This window comes from Myotis daubentonii, chromosome 10 (assembly GCF_963259705.1).
Source record: "Myotis daubentonii chromosome 10, mMyoDau2.1, whole genome shotgun sequence".
NCBI lineage: Eukaryota > Metazoa > Chordata > Mammalia > Chiroptera > Vespertilionidae > Myotis > Myotis daubentonii.
In genome coordinates this window covers 84,659,965-84,679,790 of record NC_081849.1, presented here as the reverse complement: position 1 = coordinate 84,679,790, position 19,826 = coordinate 84,659,965, and the positions used below count along the sequence as shown (strand labels likewise).

The 19,826-nt window shown below is 64.6% G+C and overlaps 1 protein-coding gene across 6 annotated transcripts in view; it reads right to left on the bottom strand.

Annotated features, from left to right (window-relative positions):
- Positions 1-2,224: 2,224 nt before the first annotated feature.
- The window catches only part of COBL (cordon-bleu WH2 repeat protein), a 99,028-nt gene continuing 81,426 nt past the window's right edge, over positions 2,225-19,826 (bottom strand). For all 6 annotated transcript variants that reach the window (XM_059655914.1, XM_059655918.1, XM_059655919.1 and 3 more), the window contains 6 exons: positions 14,829-15,135; positions 10,112-10,209; positions 7,595-9,396; positions 5,758-5,877; positions 4,970-5,242; positions 2,225-3,441 (listed from right to left, as the gene is read on the bottom strand). In XM_059655914.1, coding sequence (XP_059511897.1) covers positions 3,424-3,441; positions 4,970-5,242; positions 5,758-5,877; positions 7,595-9,396; positions 10,112-10,209; positions 14,829-15,135 — 2,618 coding nt within the window. In that variant the 3' untranslated portion in view covers positions 2,225-3,423. The remainder of the gene's footprint in view (positions 3,442-4,969; positions 5,243-5,757; positions 5,878-7,594; positions 9,397-10,111; positions 10,210-14,828; positions 15,136-19,826) is intronic.

Below are 19,826 nucleotides of genomic sequence, written 5' to 3'. Positions count from 1 at the left end.
GAACCGTGACCTGGTTCCTAGGCTGACGCTCAACCACGGAGCTCCGCCGCCGGGCTCAGGTGACTTCTCCGCGGCGGAAACTCTCTAGAGCTGGAAAATCCTTACACGGAGCAGACCTCTCCCCGCATTCAGAGCAGGGGGGAGTGGTCTGGAGGGGGGGTTCTCAAAGTGGGGTTCACCTGGGAACCTGCTGAACTACAAATTCTCAGGCCTCTGACCCCTTCCCACCTTCCTTCCTACCCCAGGAGGCTGACCGTGATGGATGGCGTCCAGGTGCCCCGCCCTTCGGCACTTACCCCCTCACGGGGCCCTCGCTGCCCATTGGCCCGGGTTGTAGATGAGGAAGCTCACAGGTCACTGTGTCTGTCACGGGGCCTGGGGAATGTGTTACCACGTGTCTCTCGCCCGCACCCCCTGCCATGTGCCCCTCGCCAGCGCCGGTCATGAGGTGAGGTCAGAGCCACGTCTGAGAGAAGCTGGAGGTCCCCGACCCAGTCAGCGGCAGCCAACGTTGGAACAGCCGTTCTGATGGGACCGGTCAGGCCAGAGGCCGCCCCTCGCTTTCAGGAGCCGCGGGAAAGGGCCGGGCGGACAGCGCGCTCCGGGGAAGTCAGATGCCAGGCCTCGGAGCCAGCTGGAGTCGGGAGCCAGGCCGGGGAGCCTCAGGCCCTGGGGCCAGGGACGGGCGAGGGGCACACGGACACTCTCTGTCCAGAGCCGCCCTCCCCGGCCGGCTGGATCCTAGCCGCGACTGCCCACGGCTACTTTGTGATGGTCCAATGGCACTTGTTCGTGAAGAAAACTTGGGAAAAGCCAGGAAATGAGAACAGAACCCTCCCCGTGAGGGTGACCACATGCGCCCGGAGCCCGTGCCCGGGAAACCTCCATCGTGGAGGGTGTTCCCATGTGGCGTTTGATGGGAACCCACCTAGGGACCTGCCCCTGGTGCTGCTGCCTGGTGGCCCCTGGGGACCCTGAGAGGAACAGGGGGGAACCCGACAGGAGCAGGGGGGACCCAGAGGAACGGGGGGGACCCAGAGAAACAGGAGGGACCCAGAGGAACAGGGGGGACCCACGAGGAGGAGGACCCCGAGGGGAGCAGGAGGGACCCTCGCAAGTCAGGTTTTTCAGTGAGAGGACCGCAGTCTGCACTGCCCAGCGGGCTTCGCCATCTCATCGCCGTCTCCCTGGCGAGTTCCCCTGGGCAGCAAGTGGCCATGGCTCTGCCGCCCCTCCCAGGCCCCGCCTTCCTCCGGGCAGAGGGCTCGGCGGGCAGAGCTGGCGCAGAGCCAGTGCCAGGGCAGCTGGCCGGACCCCCGGCCACGGGAAGCCCAGCCCAGAACCCAGGAGCCACGCTCGGTCCCCTAACGGGGTTTCTGTGGACCCTCCTGCGCCTGCCCTCGGCCAGGAAGCGTCCCGCCAGGCGTGGAGGCTCCCCGCGGCTGCATTGCCTCCTGTCCTCGCCCGGCCTCAGCAGTGGGCTCGCTGCTCAGCAGGCGGCCAGAGGAGCAGGGCGAGGAGCCACCGCAGGACCCGGCCGTCCTCGCCGGACACCAGGTCACGGGCCGGCTGCACTGTGTCCTCGGGGGAGTCCCGGCTCTGGGGCTCCAGCCGCAGGGCCCCCGCGTGCCTGTGCCCAGGCCTGCGGACTCGGGCCCATGGACCCTGTGCGAGGGATGCCGTTCGCTGTAGGGGACCCTTTCTACCCTGGTGCCCGGGGAACAAGGGGTGGACACTTCCTGTCTGTGACAACCATCAACGTGCTTTGGGGCCCCGGCTGGTATGGCTCAGTGGCTGGGTGTGCCCCATGCACCGAAACATGGCCTGGTTGACCGGCAGGCACGGGCCTGGGTGCAGGCTCGACTCTGGGAGGGGTGTGCAGGAGGCAGCCAGCCGGTGTGTTGCTCTCACATGGATGTTTCTCTCTCTCTTCCTCTCCATTTCTCTCTCTCTCTCTCTTTCTCTCTCTCTATCAATAAAAAATATCGGGGGAAAAAGAAAAGTGTCCGGCCTCAGTCTCCTGAGATGGGAATACTTCCTTGTTGGTGATGTTGCCTGCTGGGCTGTGACGAGAGAGGAGCCAGATTTGGGATTCACCAGCATGGGGTGCACCAGCTTTGTGCGCGCACACACACCCGTGGATGGAACACGTGAGTTTCTGCGGTTCTGGGGACAAGCTATCCAAGCCCACGGCGGCCAGAGCTCACGAAACCCACACCGCAGCTACGATTTCAGGAGCTTTTATTTGTGGCACCAGAGACACATTTTGGGGACAGTGCGGTTTAGGAGCTGTTGGCTGGACGCTCTCGCCGCCCGGGGAAGGTGAGGGAAGCCAGTCAGGCGACGCGGAGCCGGACCCGCGACTCTCAGGGCGTCTCACCACACACGCAGCTTCGCGCCACCCACTCCTCCCCGTCTGCCCCTCACAGAGCTGCTTTCCTCGCGACAACAGTATATGGGGGTACACGTGGAAGACGCCCGCTGTGGTTGTACACCGTTATAAACACCAGGGCCCCGGCCGCCCTGCGAGGGGGCTGCGTGTGGTGCAGGGAAACGGGATCTGCTGGGCAAGGGCCAGACCGCTCTGTAGTCACGAAGTATTAGCCGATCGGAGGCCATCTCGGCGACGCCCAGCACCTGCTCCTGGCCCCGTGCAGGTCTCGAGGCTCCGGGGAGGTCGCCGGGCTCCGTGCTCGGCCTCCAAGGGGAGGTCCCGGCTACGTCACAGCCCGCGGGGCCAGCTGCCGAGGGCACCCACGTGCACGCAGACGCCGTGCTGTCTCGGCCCCCACCTCCACCTTCGCAGGACTTAGAGCCGCCATCTGAGTCCGTGCAAGGCTCTCCAGGCACCTCCGTCTTTACGCCCTCAGCGGCCGGCCACCCTCCATGAGGTTTGCACCCCTGATGGCGGAGGCCTCAGACATGACTGCTTCTACACTCCCCAGAGTCCCCCGGGAGGCGGCCTTCCCATGCCTCCTCCTCCTCCTCCTCCTCCTCCTCCTCATTCCGCCCAAACACGGAGCGCCAGGCAGCTCGGGGCGCTCAGGGTGCGGGAGGTTTTAAACCACTGGACGGCTTGGCCGCCGACGTGTGCGGCGAAGGCCTCAGCGGCCTCCGTGTGATCTGTTCCCAGTGCCCATCCGTGTTCTAAGTAAGTGCCCTGTGGGCTCCCAGCAACCTGCCAACGGGAAGCGTTTATTGGCAACGAGAACTACTCAGAGGCAAACAGTACGTCCTTGGCACAGGCGCCAGGCGGGCGGCGTCCTCCCCAGGAGCCACGCGCAGGGCCCGGGGCAGCGATGCGGGCTCGGCCGGCAGGCGGGCAGCACAGCGCGTCCCGGGGCCCCTCGCCCGTGGCATCCTGAGCGGGGACAGGGGCGTCTGGCAGCTGGGTTTCTGCCCCGGTCCGGGCTCACTGCCGGTTCACACAAGCAAGGGCACCTGCGATGGAGAGAGAGCCGTTACTCAGGCCTGTGGAAGCCGAGGCCGCAGGCGTCGGGCGCTGAGGAGCGTGCGCAGGCCTGTCTTTCCAAGGTCCTCGCCCACCAGGCTGGCTCTAGTGGGTCCCCAACCCCTCCGGACCGAGGAGGAAACCCAGACACAAACGCACTGAAACGCCTTCGGTGCCTCGCTGTGGCACTCAGGGGCGAAGGGGTGGAACCTGGGGGTCCCGAGGTGGTGTGTCTGCAGACCCCGCCCCTCGCCAGTGCTCCCAAGGGTCTGCCCCCCCTCCTGGTTTCTCTGAGCCCCGTGGCCGTCCCCTCCCTGGGCCCGCCTCTGCCTGCGTATCTCTCTGTTGGAGACGCCCCTTTCCTGGTGGGAAACGACCAGGCCTTCTCCCAGAACAAGCAGGCGTAGCCCCTGGGGCAGGCGGTCCTGCTCCCCAACCTCGGCCGGCCACCCCATCACCCCCTCTGCCAAGCTCTGTCCCCCGCCTGGGGCTTGTCCCCACCGGCCCGGCTCCCTCACCACCGGAGCGGGGGCTCCCGAGGCAGGAACCGCGCTGGGCTCACCACTGGCCGGGTGCCGAGTCAGTGTGGGCAGTGGCCACGAGCGGACAGGCTCGCGCGTCCCCACTGCACTGCCCCTGCCTGTGACCGCACTGCCCGCGAGAGCTCAGGCTCCTCTCGGCTCCGCCCGCATGGGGTGTGGCCCCAGCAGCACACAGTTGGGTTTGCAGAATTTTGAGGGGATATGTCAGTGCCTCTAAAGGCAAAGGTTGAGAACATGTTTGGCAATGACACATCGGATAAAGGGTTAATCTCCAAAATATTTGAGGCACTCACACAACTTAACCAAAGGCAGACACACAATCCAGTTAAAAAATGGGCACAGGACCTAAACAGACACTTCTCCAAAGAGGACATACAGAGGCCAAGAGACATACGAAAACATGCTCAAAGCCGTTATCATCGAGAGATCCAGACCCCCCAAGGGCCCCCCAAGCTGGGAACCACGCGTGGACGCAGCTTTAAAGAGCACGTTGGCTGCATTTGCAGAGAGCAGGCTCCATGCATTTTCCTTCAAGCTCGGGACACCTGCAGAGGTCAGAGGCCGTCACACACACCAAGTGCACTCGCTGCGAACCCAGCAGACACCGCCAGGGCCCGGCCTGGCTGGGACGGGCCACGGACCCCGGCTGTGGACAGCGCGCGCGAGACCCAGGTTCCACGGACACATTTTAGGCTCCTGCGCAGCCTGTCCCGGGCACGCAGGGCGGGTGGCCGACTGCTCAGGGGTTAGTGGCTGACGTGCCCTCACCTGCATCCCCAGGAGCTAGTCGGGCCGACCGCCTCCCTTGTGAGGGCGTGCAGGGCCCTGCTGGACAGGGGGGTGCAGGACGCAGCCCCCCATCCCCCACCCCCGCCTCACCCTGCTGCTGTCCCAGGGCCGGGCGCCCGCCTGCAGATGGCACATCCCTCCAGGTCCCCTTGCCCCCACGGCCCGGCTCACACGCAGCCCACATCACCTTCCTCAGCCTGGCCGCCCCTGTGCCCGAGCGGATGGCGTCCATCAAGGCTTGCCTGGCGTCCACCGGGGTGCCGAGGGCGCTGGCGCTGGCGCTGGCCCTGGGCGCTGTCCTGGAGGCGGGAGGAGGAGCTGGGGCTGCCGGAGGGGGCGGGGGAGGCAGGGCGGGTGGGGGCTGGCTGCCAGGGTCTCCCAGGCCCGATGGTTCCGGCCCGTGGGCGGACCTTGCAGCCTCTCGGAAGCTCTGGAGCTCCTCAGAGGCACAGGACGCCACCTGGGAAGAGAGGGCGAGAGGACACTGTGCCAGGGCCTTCCCGAGGGCGGCACCGGCTGCGTCTTCCCCCCAGATCGCTGCTGGCCCAGAGCAGGGGCAGTCCTTCCCTCCGAGAACTGCTTGTCTGGCAGGGGCCATGGTGCCAACCGGACCCACTGCCGGGAGGACCCCCCTCCCCACTCAGAGCTCATGCACCTGTCTCACTGGCGACCCTGCCTGTGGAAGCCGGGGACCCCCTCCTGCCCCTAAACTCAGGGCCACGCTGGCCCCTGAGGCTGGGTCAGACCAGGCCAGGCTGCTGCCTAGGGGAGAACCAGGCCCTGGAGCCAGGCGGAACCCCTCCAGGAATCTGGGAAATGCCCAGTGCCCGGGCGGGGGGGGGGGGGGGGGACACTTCCTGGGCCCTGGCCTCCCATGCAGTGACCGCCCTCTGCCTAGCCTGGGGTAGTGGGGGGGCACCCACATCTGAAAGACCGAGGGTCGCCCTGAACTCTGCAGCCCCGCCGGGGCCTCACCTTGCGCAGGCTGCAGGCGCCGCGGTGCCCCCGGATGGCGGCCAGCAGGGCCGAGTGCCCGCTCTCCAGCTCCACGTAGCTTAGCTTCTTGGGCCCGCCCTCTGCGCTGGGCTCCGGCGTCTAGAACGGTCAGGTCAGCACACGTCACGCACAGATGGAGCAGTGGCAGCCGGAGGCAGCCCCCAGGTCACAGTCCCCGCCCGCAGGCGGCGGGGTTCGCTCCCCATACTCTAAGCCAGTGGGCGGCAAACTCATCAGTCCACAGAGCCAAGTACCAACAGGACAACGATTGAAATTTCTTTTGAGAGGCACATTTTTTAAACTGGAACTATATAGGTAGGTACATCATTACTAACTTAATCAGGGTCCTCCTAAGGCTTAGGAAGAGCCGCACTCAAGGGGCCAAAGAGCCGCTTGTGGCTCGCGAGCCGCAGTGTGCCGACCACGGCTCTAAGCCCACGTGGTCAGCACTGACCTTGCTGGATAGTGACCACCACGCATCGGGGACCCCACATGCTGGCCCCTCGTCTCGGGCCCCTCCAATCACTGCCGCTGGCTGTCCAGGGCTGCAGGCCTGGGACGCACCTGCCTTAGTTTCCCCTCTAAAGCCGGGAGGAGATGCTGGGTGCTCCCCTGGCCCGGCAGCCTCAGCGGTGCCCGTGAGAGCGACCTTGTGGGCCAGGCACTCACCTCGGACCCAGGAGGGACCGCCGTACACGGTGCAGCAGGGAGGGAGGGAAGATGTGAGCTGACATGCCTGGGTGAGGGGAGGCGTGCCCTGAACATGCCCCTATCGTGTTTGTTAATTCTCACCCGAGGGTATTTTCCTCTGATTTTAGACAGAGTTGAAGGGAGGGGGGAGAGAGAGAGAGAGAGAGAGAGAGAGAGAGAGAGAGAGAGAGAGAAACACCAATACGTCTGAGAGACACCTCGATGGGCTGCCTCCTGCGCACGCCCCGACCAGGCCGGGGTCAAACCCGCGACCCCTGGGTGTGCAGGCTGGAGCTCTAACCACCACGCCACCGGCCAAGGCAGAACGTCCTCCTGGTGTTGAGGAGTGTCAGGCAGGACCGGCCCTGGCCCGACTGTCCACTAACACCTGTGTTCGGGGAGCAGCTGTGTGACTGCCCCGCCTCCACTCCCGGACTGTTGGGGCATCTTCCCAGGGCAGTCGGGGGCCTGAAGGGGTGCAGACAGGCCCCACCATCCACTTTGTCTTTAGTGGTTCTGCTCAGATACTCCCTGTCCCTTGTTCATATCCCCCTGCACCCCCTGCGCCCCTGAGCCTACAGGTGAGGGAGGAGGGAGGCCCACAGGTGAGGAGGGAGGAGGCACACAGGTGAGGAGGGAGGAGGCCCACAGGTGAGGAGGGAGGAGGCCCACAGGTGAGGAGTGGGGAGGCCCACAGGTGAGGAGGGAGGAGGCCCACAGGTGAGGAGGGGGGAGGCCCACAGTGAGGAGGGGGGAGGCCCACAGGTGAGGAGGGGGGAGGCCCACAGGTGAGGAGGGGGGAGGCCCCCAGGTGAGGAGGGAGGAGGCCCACAGGTGAGGAGGGGGGAGGCTCACAGGTGAGGAGGGGGGAGGCCCACAGGTGAGGAGGGGGGAGGCTCACAGGTGAGGAGGGGGGAGGCCCACAGGTGAGGAGGGGGGAGGCCCACAGGTGAGGGAGGGGGGAGGCCCACAGGTGAGGAGGGGGGAGGCCCACAGGTGAGGAGGGGGGAGGCCCACAGGTGAGGAGGGGGGAGGCCCACAGGTGAGGAGGGGGGAGGCCCACAGTGAGGAGGGGGGAGGCCCACAGGTGAGGAGGGAGGCCACGCCCCCCAGGCCTGCTGCTCACCTTCCGCAGCCTGTCCCTGCCGCCTGCCGAGTGGATGGCCTCCATCAGGGCGCTGTGCAGGGAGGTGTCCTTGGGCGCTGGCCTCTGGACCACAGGGCGGAACTTCTTCTTTGGCCCGAAGATGCTGGGGGGCGGCGACTCGTCGGCCTCGCGAATCTCTGTGCACAGCACCCCGGGCCTCCCCTCCAGCTCGGGGGCGGCGTGGCTGTCCCTGCCGGAGGCCCTCAGGGAGGCGGGGGGCTCGCCGTGCTCGGGGGCCCACCGGGAGCCATTCACCAGGCGGGGCGGCGGGCTCCTGGGGCTGTCCGGCGAGCCGCTGGGGTCCCAGGCTGAGCCGGTGCTGTGGTCACTCGGGCTCTGCTTTGCACCCGAACCATGGCCTGGTCCCACGGGCTCACGGTCCCTCCGGGCAGCGGTGGCGAGGGGGACGGAGGGCCCAGCGTGGGCGTCGGCAGCACCGTTCTGAGCAGACGGCCTCCCGGGCGGGCTGCGGCCCCGGCCCCGGGGCAGGGCTCCCACCGCGGGTCCTGCTGGTTCCTCCCCGTGGGCTGGGGGAAGGCGACCGCCGGGGGCCGCGGCCTCCTCTGGACACGCGTGTGGCCCCGGGCGCGGACTGGGGGCCGTGGCGTCTCTCCCGGCGCGAGGCCGTCCACGAAGCTCGGGCGCCGCGCCTTCCCAGGGCTTCCCGGCTCCGCCCGGCCTCCCCGCCGCGGCCTGGGCTCTGGGGGGCCCCATGCGCTTGGCGATGGCGGAGGCCACGTACTGACTGGACGTCCTCCTCTGAGGCTTGAGGAACAGGGAGGTGCTCGCTGCCGGGGCCTTCGTGTGACCAGTGGCTGCCGGGGGCGGCGGGTGGGCCCCGGGCTCGGGACAGCGCCCCTCTCCTTGGTGGGCAGCCGGCTGCTGGGGCGACGGCCCTGCAGGGCCCGGGGGGCCTGGCTCGGCCCCGAGGCCGCCTGCCGGATGCTGAGACGTGGCTGGCGTGGCGGGGGGCCGGCCCGAGAGCTGCTCCGTGGAGCCGGCCCTGGGGAACTCCCGGACCTGCCCAAGGGGCTGGGTTTCTTTCTCGAGCGCAGAGGAGGCCGGGGCCACGCTCCTGCCCCGGGTCCCGGGGGGACTCACCAGGTTGCCCAGCTCGTCGATCTTGATGGCGCCCGTGGAGAGCGACACCCCGGGGTCGTAGCACCGCCTCTCCGACTTTGGGGGGACGATCTTGTACGTGGTGAGGCCGTACTTCAGGCCGAAACTCCCGCCTGGGTTCTGGCCTCGCTGATACCAGGACGGAGGTGCCGAGACGCCCTTCCGGTCATCGGCTTCCCTCGCCGTCCCCGGCCGACCGTCTGCGGGCTCGGTGGCCGGCGTCCGCCCGCTGGGACCGGCGCCGCGCCCCTGCCCCGGCTCCTTGGCGCTCCGGTCGTGCCTGGGAGGCTCCGTGTTCACGGGGTTCACATCTTCACGGGGGGCGGACGAGGCCCCCTGGACCTCCTTCCCGACGTCCTGGGGGGTGGCGGGGGCACCGGGCCCCTCCGGCCCCCTCCTTCCCGGCGGCGGGGCCTCCACCTGGGCGGGCGGCGGCCGGGCCCACCTGCTGGCCACGCTCCCCCGGTCGAAAGACCCGGCGTTGTTGTTTCTGTTGGGAAACAGCTCTGGCTCCACGGGGTCATCCAGGACCTCCCCGATGAAGGTCACGGGGATGGCGTCGGTGTCGCCGTCGGGGATGGCGCCCTGCAGGCGGCGACCAGATGCGCTGCTGAGGGAGCCGGTGACGGAGCTGCTGTCGGTCTCATAACTGTCGTCCATCCCTGCGAAGGAGTGGGCACAGGGTCACCGACCGCGCCCAGGACCTCCCATGCCCAGGACCCCCCACCCCCCGCACCCGGGACCCCCCATGCCCGGGACCCCCCCGCCGCGCCCAGGACGCCCCCGCGCCTGGGACTCCCCCACGCCTGGGACCCCCTGCGCCCAGGACCCCCCAAGCCCGGGACGCCCCCGCGCCCGGGACCCCCTGCGCCCAGGAGCCCACGCCCAGGACCTCCCGTGCCCAGGAGCCTGCGCCCAGCACCTCCTGTGCCCAGGACCCACCCTGCGCCCGGGAACCCCGCGCCCAGGAGCCCACGCCCAGGACCTCCCGCGCCCGAGACCCCCCGCACCCGGGATCCCCTGCGCCCGGAACCCGCCGCGCAGGACCTCCCGCGCCCAGGACCTCCCATGCCCAGCCGCGATCGGGGTCCCAGGCTCCTGTGCCTGTAAGTTATTCACATGCATTTCAGTGTCACTCGGTTTATCACCTACACTTGCCAGGGGCCAGTCACAGCCTCCCTTCCCCCCGAGGAACCCTGGCCGGACCAGGAGGCCTCAGCATGAGGCCTTGAGGCTCAGCCTTTGCTGACTGAACGGCCCTTCCTTCCGCAGGCGTCTCCCGTGGAGAAATCACCCACGTGCGCCCCGGGGGGCAGCCTCAGCCGGCGCCGCCGGGTCGCGTCCGCACAGGCGCGTCCGCGTAGGCCCAGTCCTCACCTTCCAGGTCCTGGTCCAGGCCCGCCAGGGTCTGCTCCCACTGCCCGGCGATGAGCAGGCCCCCGTCCTCCCCGGGGGCTGCCGCGGCCCTCTCCGCCCTAGGGAAGAGCACAGAGAAGGAAGCGCCCGCGTTCCCCTCGGCTCTCATCTCATCCATCCTTTCTAGAAACATCCGAGGCAGGCCCAGCTCCAGCTCAAACCCGTGCGTTCCCACTCCCTGTGCCCTACGGTCCTCGGGCTGCTCTGACGCAGAAGGCGTGGGGTGCACGTGTGAGCGTGGCCCCCAAGGGTCAGCAGCTCCCTGACCACACCTGCTCCCGCCCACCCCGCCGTCCAAAGTCCACGCTGCACAGACACGCCTACCCGCCCCGGGCTCTGTGCTGACCTGCGCCGTGTTCACCACACCTGGCACCTGCCTGGGAGGGTGGTAAGGACCCAGGCCACCTAGAGGCCAAGTGTGCCAAGGCACAGGGCGGCCGGGGGCTGGGCCTCGTCACCCACCAGCCCCCCAACACAGCCAGGCGGTTCCTGAGCCCAGGAGGAGGCTCCCTCTGGCCTCCGAGCCTCGGGGTGGAGGCCACGGCGCAGGCCCAGCACGGGGACAGGTGGCCCGCTGTGGCCCTTGCAGGCTTTCACTTGGCTTAATGAGCATCCTGGGCAGGTGGCAGAGGGACAGGGCTTGGAGGGCAGCGTAGGCCACCCACAGGCCGTGCATCCTGGGCCCATCAGGAAATAGAGGAACAATGAGGAGGGTCACAGCAGCGACAGGAGTAACAGCTCCCTCTCCGGCCCCACCCGGGGCCTCCTCCCCAACACCCCGCTGCAGATACTCAGGGACAACCAAGCATCTGGGGAGTCGAGAGCTACCCTTGGACTTTCAACTGCAGGGGGGTTGGGCCCCGACCCTCTCTCGTGCAGTTCAGGGGCCAGCCGTCTCTTCCATGCAGCGGCACGATGATCCAAGACGGCCCCTGCCCGGGGCCCCGGCGCAGACAGCGAGCCAGTCGCCTGCAGCCAGGGTGAGCTGCTGAGTTCAACCGGAACCTTCTGTCCGCTTTCAGAACTGTGTTCGCTTTGATTCAAAGCAGCTTGAGTGACAAGATGCTTTTTAAGTGGGTAGCGTCTTAAATACCCTTTCACCCTCTAATGAGCAATCATTTTCTTTCACAAAGTGGCAAGGCCAGCGGCCTGGGGGGGAGGATCGGCCATGGCTCGTGTATCTGGGGGATGCCCGGCCCCTCGTCTCTGGGCCCGGGGGCCACGATCTGGCTCTTCCTGGGGCCCTGCTGGGCCGCGGCTCCAGGCCTGGACTCCGGCGTGAACGGATTACCCGGCAAAACCCAAAGCCAGTGCTGAAGCCCGTTTGGCTTTCCAACATGCAATCTCCGGAGGAAGGGATGGGGTGACAGTTGATTCTCCTCCCCCCCCGCCCCCCCGCCGGCCGCTCTCCCAAGGGTTACTCGGGGCCGGCACCCTCTCCTCCTACGAAGACTGAGCGAGCGCTCTGTCCCTGGGCTGGAGGCGGCTGCCCTGGACGAGCAGCAGGGCCCGAGTTCGAGTCCAGAGGAGCGGACAGCCAGCAGGAGGTGCCGACTCATCTCAGCTCGAGGCAGTTCCGCCGTTGCTCGCTTCAGCACCACGCTGCAGCCCGACACACCCCCGGCCTCCGACGTGGTTCTTATTGACAGTTTGTTTTGGCTTAAGACCAAGGAAATACAGAACAAACACCCAGACGCTTAGATTCCGGGCCGCACGTGCTGAACAAACATCACCAGCGGCATTTTCTCACACGGGCGTGGCTGCCGAGCGTGGTGACAGCGAGGCATCGCCGCATCCACGATGAGGGCAAAGGTCAACAACGGTGAGCTTCGAGCCAGAGTCTGCCCAGAGAGCGGAGCTGCCCACTCCCCCGGAGGCAGGGGCAGCGGGCACAGGGCGGGTGCTCCGAGGGGGCTCACCACTCTTGCTAACAAGAATGAGGGGCAGCCTGGCCGGTGTGGCTCAGGGGTTGAGCGTCAGCCTGTGAACCAGGAGGTCAGGGTTTGATTCCCGGTCAGGGCACAGGCCCGGTTGTGGGCTCCATCCCCCGTAGGGGGCGTGCAGGAGGCAGCCGATCCATCATTCTCTCTCATCCTTTTAGTATATGTGCTGCCGAAGCGAGCACCATTCTCTCTCATCCTTGATGTTTCTCTCTCTCTCTCTCTCCACCTCCCCCTTCCTCTCTGAAATCAATACAAATATATTAAATTAAAAAAGAAAAAGGAAAAAAAAAGAGGGGCCGCTGGGTCCAATCCGTGCCAGGAAACGGGTGCTTTTGGTTTGGTTTTCATACGATACGAGGAAGAAATGCAGAGCCTGGGCTAATTCTGACCCATCCGGCCTCCTTGGTCACGTGTCTATCTGACGCGGCCAGAAACGTTTATCTGAGTAACAGATCCCATAGTAGAACCACGAAGGAGAAAACAAGGAAGAGTTGGAGAGGAAGAAAACTCCCTTTCCGGTGGCAGAACAATTTGCAAAGGAGCGCCACGCCGCCCCGTGGACTTCACAACCGTTACCTGATAAACTGCAGGCACGGAGCCTGGGAAAGCGGACGGCCGATCGCGGCCGCACACACTCACCTCCACTCCGTTAACCAACGCTCCCCTGTTCACCGGGCTCCCGAGTTCCAGAGCGTCATCCTGGCTCTTCGCGCAGCCACAGCCGCACAGGCGAGGCCGTCGGTGGGGTGGACTCTGGTTAAATGCCTTCTTTAACTTTATTGAGTCTACTTTCCTTAACCGAACTGTAACCCAGATTATTCTCATCATTTATCCATGTAATAACCATGAAGTCACTTGATTTCCAGGCCACACTGGGAGCATGTCCACACCGACCGCAGAGCTCCCCGTGGGCCGGCCACTGGGCACCTGCTGGTGGCTAGAAGTGGCCGGTGGCTGCAGTCCCAAACAGCTCAGTTCTCCCGGGCCGTAAATGGTCTTTCTAACGCAGTTACAGAGTTTCGGGTCTCAGAAGGTGTTAACATGTCCCTGAATGTTCCTATGCTTCCAGAGTTTCTCTAGTTACAAGGCTGCAGGCTCCGGGGAGCATGAAAAGTCTCTGGTCACAAGCGCCTGACCCACTCCGACCCAGCACAGCCCCACAGTCGGGCCCTGCCCCCCCCCCCGGCCCCTCCCGGCTCACTGCCCTGGGCTGTGGACAGGGCCACAGAACACGAGTGTGGGATGCGCAGGGTTCATGGAGAAAGGGCGTTCCTCTCCCCACGTGACTGCCATGTGCGCTGTGCGTGCTCTAACGGACAGTGGAAGGCTGATGGCGCAGAGCAGCGCTTCCCGGGCAGCGCCGAGCAGGGCGTCGTGCTAACGGACGCCAGGGGCATCACGGCGTCTCCCCGAGAGGAAGACGGGGGGGGGGGGGGCACGTTCACTCGCGAAGAGATGCTGCCTCCAGAGCTACGTCACGGGAATACCCGAGCCACAGTAAGCGCAGAAAGGCAAGTCCACGCCATGGTTTTAAAGACCCTCTCTGGCACCTCGCTGACCAGGGAGAGATGACTGTTTCTAAAGTAACATCACAATTTTTAAAAACAGTCAAAGTCTGTGAAAAGGCAGAGCTAGAAGAGGGGAACCACACTGCTACCTCCCACGGAACCGGCTGCCCACTCTTCCCGGCCGGAGAATTAGAACGGCGGCGGCGTGAAACGCCACGGCACCTGCGGGCTGGGCGTACCTGTCTGCTCGTCCCGCACGCTGCCCGGGCGCGGAGTGACCCCGCAGGGCGTGCAAACCAGATCATCGTTTTGGAGAGCAATCTGTCAGCCGTCCCTGAGGTTAAGAATGAGTTTCTTGCCCGGCCCGTGAGGCTCAGGGGTTGAGCGTCGACCTATGAACCAGGTCACGGTTCGATTCCCGGTCAGGGCACATGCCCAGGTTGTGGGCTCCACCCCCAGTGTGGGGCGTGCAGAGGGCAGCCGATCCATGATTCTCTCTCATCATGGATGTTTCTTTGTCTCTCTCCCTCTCCCTTCCTCTCTGAAGTCAATACAAACGTGTTTTAAAAAATGAGGTTTTTCTGAGAGTCTAATCGTTTCTCTTCTAGAAAACGCTCTATGTGCAAACAGAGACCCACACACGCCTGGCTCATTATGTCCGGCCGTGGAATCCTCAACAACCTACGTGTCCTTTCATTCAAAAATGGGAAAATACGTGCACTAACGACACATACCATCCTGGATAAATCTTGCACACAGGATGTTGCAGGGAATCGTACACTAAGAGAATGATAGTGTTGCCTGACCGGCATGGCTCAGCGGTTGAGCACTGACCTATGAACCTGGAGGTCACGGCTCGATCCCCAGTGTGGGGCGTGCAGGAGGCAGCCAATCCTGATCCATGATTCTCATCATTGATGTTTCTCTCTCTCCCTCTCCCTTCCTCTCTGATATCAATAATATATATATATATTTATATACACACATTTAAAAGAAAGACAGTGTTTATAAACGGGTATAAACTAACAAGACATCACCCCGTATGGTTACCGATGCAGGCCCATGTGGAGAGCGTGCAGACGTGGTTGTGGGTCAGGAGAGGGGGCCCTGGGGGTGGCACCTGGTGCGTACGAGACACTGAGGGAGTCTCGGCTGGGTCACCGTGGCCCATGACGTCTCCCCTGGACACTGGGGTGCCCTCCCTCCCCCGGCCACCCCCCCACTCACCTGGAATGCCAGTGCCCGAGGCCGCTTCTCTCCCACGCGGGGCTCTTGGGCAGACCCAGCTCCGGGGTCCCCGCCAGGTCCTGGTCGCTGCTGTCCTCCTGGTCGGTGGCCCACTTGTCCCGGGACTTGGTGCTGTCGTGCTGGGAGTCCAGGGATACGATGTCCGAGGGCGAGCTCATCACCCCCGAGTCCTCCGTCGTGTCCTCGGATGCGAAACAGCTGCTCACGGACACGGTCTCCTCGGCCTCCGCGGGCACCGCAGGGACCCCGTCCTCGCAGGAGCCGCCGGGCCCCAGGGGCAGGCTCACTGCGGGAGTCAGGGCGAGGACACAGGCCACGTCAGCCGCACCTCCGTCCCCGCCACCCCGCCCCACCCCACGCGCCCACCACCCTGCCGGACTCAGCGGAAATGTGGGGGCTGGGGTGCGAGGATCTCACACACAGCTCCCCCCAGAAACCCGACGTGGGGGAGCCACAGGCACGTGTGTGACCGAGAGCAAAATCCCCTTAAAATCAGGGCACCTTAACCCGCCCGGGATTCTGGTCCCGCCTGGGATTCTGGTCCCGCCCGGGATTCTGGTCCTGCCAGGGCTGTGGCCGGACCCGGGGCCCGCGAAGGCACCGGTGCCCAGCCTGGCCCTGTGCTGATCGAAGCTGCTTGTCAAAGCAAGTAGGGTTTTAAAATCGTAACAAACTGAGACCTAAGTAACGCGGGTGGGGACTTGCACAGCTACTCTGGGGCCTGTGGCCCGTGGCCCTGCCTCCCGTGGCCTCGGGCTGTGCCTGGGCCGTCACATGCAAGACAGTGAGCTCTGGTCTCACAGAGATGATCTGAGGGGAGGACCTTCTGGTCCGTGGAGGCAGCAGTCTCCTGGCTGAGGGCTGGGGGCCCTGAGGGGGTGGCTCCCTGCAGGGGGAGGGGTGACTCGCTGTCGCCGTCTCGTGCCTCTCACGGTGACACTAACGCCGGGGACACCGTGGCCACACGGGGAGCACGCTGAGCTGAGCTGCGCGAGGTCATTTCTCTCGCTTCTGTGGAGGAGGGGAACCCTCTCTGACGCCGACGTCAGAAGGGCAGGCGCTCAGCTCCGCACTGAGCTGTTGTTTTTAAATTTAATGTAGAAACAGCCCGGCCGGCGGGCTCAGGGGTGGAGCATTGACCCATGAACCAGGAGGTCACGGTTCCATTCCCGGTCAGGGCACACGCCCGGGATGTGGGCTCCATCCCTAGTCGGGGGCAGCTGATCAGTGATTCTCTCTCATCATTAATGTTTCTATCTCTCTCTCCCTGTCCCTTCTCGCTCTCTCTGAAATCAATACAAATATCTTTTTAAAAAGACTTAATGTAGAAATAGTCAACACCTCCAGCCTAGGGAGCACTGCCCGTGGTGGCCGGGCAAGAGGCCGGGGGTGCGCTGGGCTGTGGTCCGACCTGCCGTGTGGAGCAACCATCCCTCCAGGGGACGCCTAGATGCCAGAAAGGACAAAGGCCCCACACGCCCGCACTCGAGAGTCAGGGGACCCGGTGCAGCGGGGCCACTGCGACATCGGGGAGCGGGTGGGGGGGGTGCTAGGGGCGGGTGCGGGGGGGGGGGGGCGGGTGCTGGGGGGCAGGTGCTGGGTGCCAGTTCACTGGGACAGCGGGCGAGCGCAGAGAATGACAGGAAAATGACAGGAAGGAGGGGAAGTGCAGTGTGAGCGGCCGGTGCACTGGGGACCCACAAGCACGCGAGCGCAGGACAGACATCCCAGAGAAGCTCCCAGGCGGGCGAGCGCACAAAGGAGGGCTGTTCCGAGTGCGCGAGGCAGGGCGTCCCAGCGCGAGCCGCCACAATGGGCCCTTTCTCTGCTTCCTTCCTGGCTTTTGTTGGAGACTCTTCATTAGCGGGAGTCGGGCGGCTGAGCATGAATCGCCCACCTCTTCGGAGGAGGCCGCGGGCAGCTGCCAGGCCTCGGAGGGAAGGGACGCAGGGCCGCTCCAGCCGCGCAGCCCGACTGGGCCTGAGACGCCGCCCGCCGCCCAGGACCCCGCGCCCGGCCTCCCTGTCCCTGGGGCTGAGAGGGGCGTGTTTCCTTCCAGGGAGTGTGAACGCCCATCCAGGCTGTGGGTCACAGGGACCTGGACCCCAACCCGCAGAGCCTGGGGTGGGGGCGGGCGGGTCTGGACCCTCCGTCTCGGCTTGTCCCAGACAGTGGCCCCCAGCCCGCGTGGTGTGAGCTCTATAGTCAGTGTGCACGGGCTCAGCCATGTCACACGCACAAGGATCGGGGGGATCAGAGGCCCCCCCAGCCAGTTCTCGTTTCTCGCGGGTAACCTCCCCCAGGGCTGCAGGACGCCAGCCTTGAGCCCACAGGACAGGCGCTCAGTGAGGGCCCACCTGGCACCAGTGCCAGGGACCGGGAGCTGGTGCTGGGGGGATGGGTGCTGGGGGGAGTGGGTGCTGGAGGAACGGGTGCTGGGGGGACGGGTGCTGGGGGGGAGATGCTGGGGGGAGTGGGTGCTGGGGGGTGGGTGCTGGGGGGGTGGATGCTGCTGGGAGTGGGTGCCTAGGGGAGTGGGTGCCGGGGGGAGCGGGTGCCGGGGGGAGTGGGTGCCTGGGGGAGCGGGTGCTGGGGGGAGTGGGTGCTGGAGGGTGGATGCTGGGGGGAGTGGGTGCCTGGGGGAGCTGGTGCTGGGGGGGTGGATGCCTGGGGAGCTGGTGCTGGGAGGAGTGGGTGCTGGGGGGGGCAGGTGCTGGGGGGACGGGTGCTGGGGGGGCGGGTGCTGGGGGCAGGTGCTGGGGGGACGGGTGCTGGGGGGGGCGGGTGCTGGGGGGCAGGTGCTGGGGGCGCTCACCTGAGGGACTGAGGGCAGGCACATAGGAATCGGAGGGACACGTGCCCTGGGAGCAGACCCACGGGTGCCATCTGCAGGGGCGGCAGGGACACGGGGAGGACGGGAGGGAGGGGCATGGGAGCCGGTGTGAGTTCCTGCCTCGCTGATTACTTGTATCAATGTCTGATGTGTGAGACGGATGGACCAGCACAGAGGGTGAAGATCTAACATATAAAACATAGCTATAATATTTATGAAAAGATACAATACTAGCCCGGCTGGCGTGGCTCAGTGGTTGAGCATTGAACCACTGAGGTCAGGGTTCGATTCCTGATCAGGGCACATGCTGGGGTTGTGGGCTCAATCCCCCGTAGGGGGCGTGCAGGAGGCAGCCAATCCATGATTCACTGTCATCACTGATGTGTCTCCTTCTCCCTCTCCTTTCCTCTCTGAAATCAATAATATATATATTATAGGTCTTAGTTCCAAACGATTTTAGAAGTCACGGAAAGTAACGCCATCAAAAGTGAGCGGAAGAAAGCTAAGTGACAAGGATACTCATGTGCTGTGCTCTTTGAAAATACACCCCCCCCCCCCCACCCCACCCCACCCCACCCCCAACTGCCGCAGCAAAGCCACGGCCAAGGCCACTGTGCCAGGCCCAGGACAGAATTCCCGTGCGGGCACAGGATGAGGCCGCCCGGAGCCCTCCTCGCCGCGTGGCCGCCGTGGAAACCATCGTGCGGCTGCAGGAACCACAGGGCGGCCAGTGTCGGCCGCCGCTTTCGGAACCGAGTACAGAACTGTCCCAGCCCGGTCCCAGGTCCACAGACGGCACAGCCAGGCAACTCACCGTCTCAGCCAACCGCCCATCTGACTCACACTCACGGGCCCAATAGCTCCGTGTTCTTGGCCAGAAAGAACTCGCCTGAGCCAAGCCCACCGGCACCCGAAACAGCCTCGCAGGCGAGGCCCTGGCCCCGGCCTCAGTTTCCAGCATCTGCTCAGGGGCTCGGCGGCACCCACCCCCTCAGGAGCCAGCGCCCACTCTGCCCTCCATCCCTATCGATGGCCGTCCCCTCCGTCCCTCTGGGTTAGAGACGCCCCAACCACCCCGGCGCCATCCGAGACTTCCTGGGGGGAGTCTTGTGAGTTTTAGGATCAAGGGTTGAGTCCTCTCCTCTCTCTCTCTCTGAGAAGGCCAGGAACACACCGGAAAGAGGAGTCGCAGTTTACGTTTGGTTGCTTTCCCCTCTAGTCTTTATTGTTTTAGATCAGCGGTTCTCAACCTTCCTAACGCCGCGACCCTTTAATGCAGTTCCTCATGTTGTGCTGCCCCCAACCTTAGAATTATTTTCGTTGCTACTTCATCACTGTAATGTTGCTGCTGTTATGAATCGTCATGTAAATATCTGATATGCAGGATAGATTTTCATTGTGACAAATTGAACATCATTAAAGCATAGTGATTAATCACCAAAACAATATGTAATTATATATGTGTTTTCCAATGGTCTTAGGTGACCCCTGTGAAAGGGTCGTTCGACCCCCAAAGGGGTTGTGACCCACAGGTTGAGAACCGCTGTTTTGGAGGCTTTTAGGACAAATGTAAAATTTCTTTCCTTTCCTTTTTTTTTTTTTTTAATCTTCCCCTGAGGACATTTTCCCATTGATTTCTAGAGAGAGTGGAAGGGAGGGAGGGAGACAGAGAGAAACATCGATGTGAGAGACACATGGATTGGCTGCCTCCTGCATGGGACCGAGCCTGTAACCAAGACACATGACCTTGACCGGAATCGAACCAGGGACCCTTCCGTCCGTAGTCCGACACTCTAATCACCGAGCCACACCGGGTCGGGCTGAAATTTCTTAAACACGTGAAGCAGCCCAGACACTTGCCCTGTGCCGGTTAGGGATGCCCTCTATACTCCGGTTTTCCTCCCACCTTCCTTCTGCACCAACGTCAACCAGGGGCCGGTTCCCCGTGGCCTCGAGCGAGGCCCCCCTCCAGCCTGGGCTTCCTCATCTGTAAGAGAAAGACTCGCATCCTCACGAGGTGGCCGAGCTCTGAGGACCCCGGGGACCGCGCTGGGACCCACGGAGGCGGCTGCCGTCCTGACCTGCTACCAGTCTGCGGCAGGTGCCACTGTCCCCGGCACCGCCTCGCCCCAAACTGGGCAATC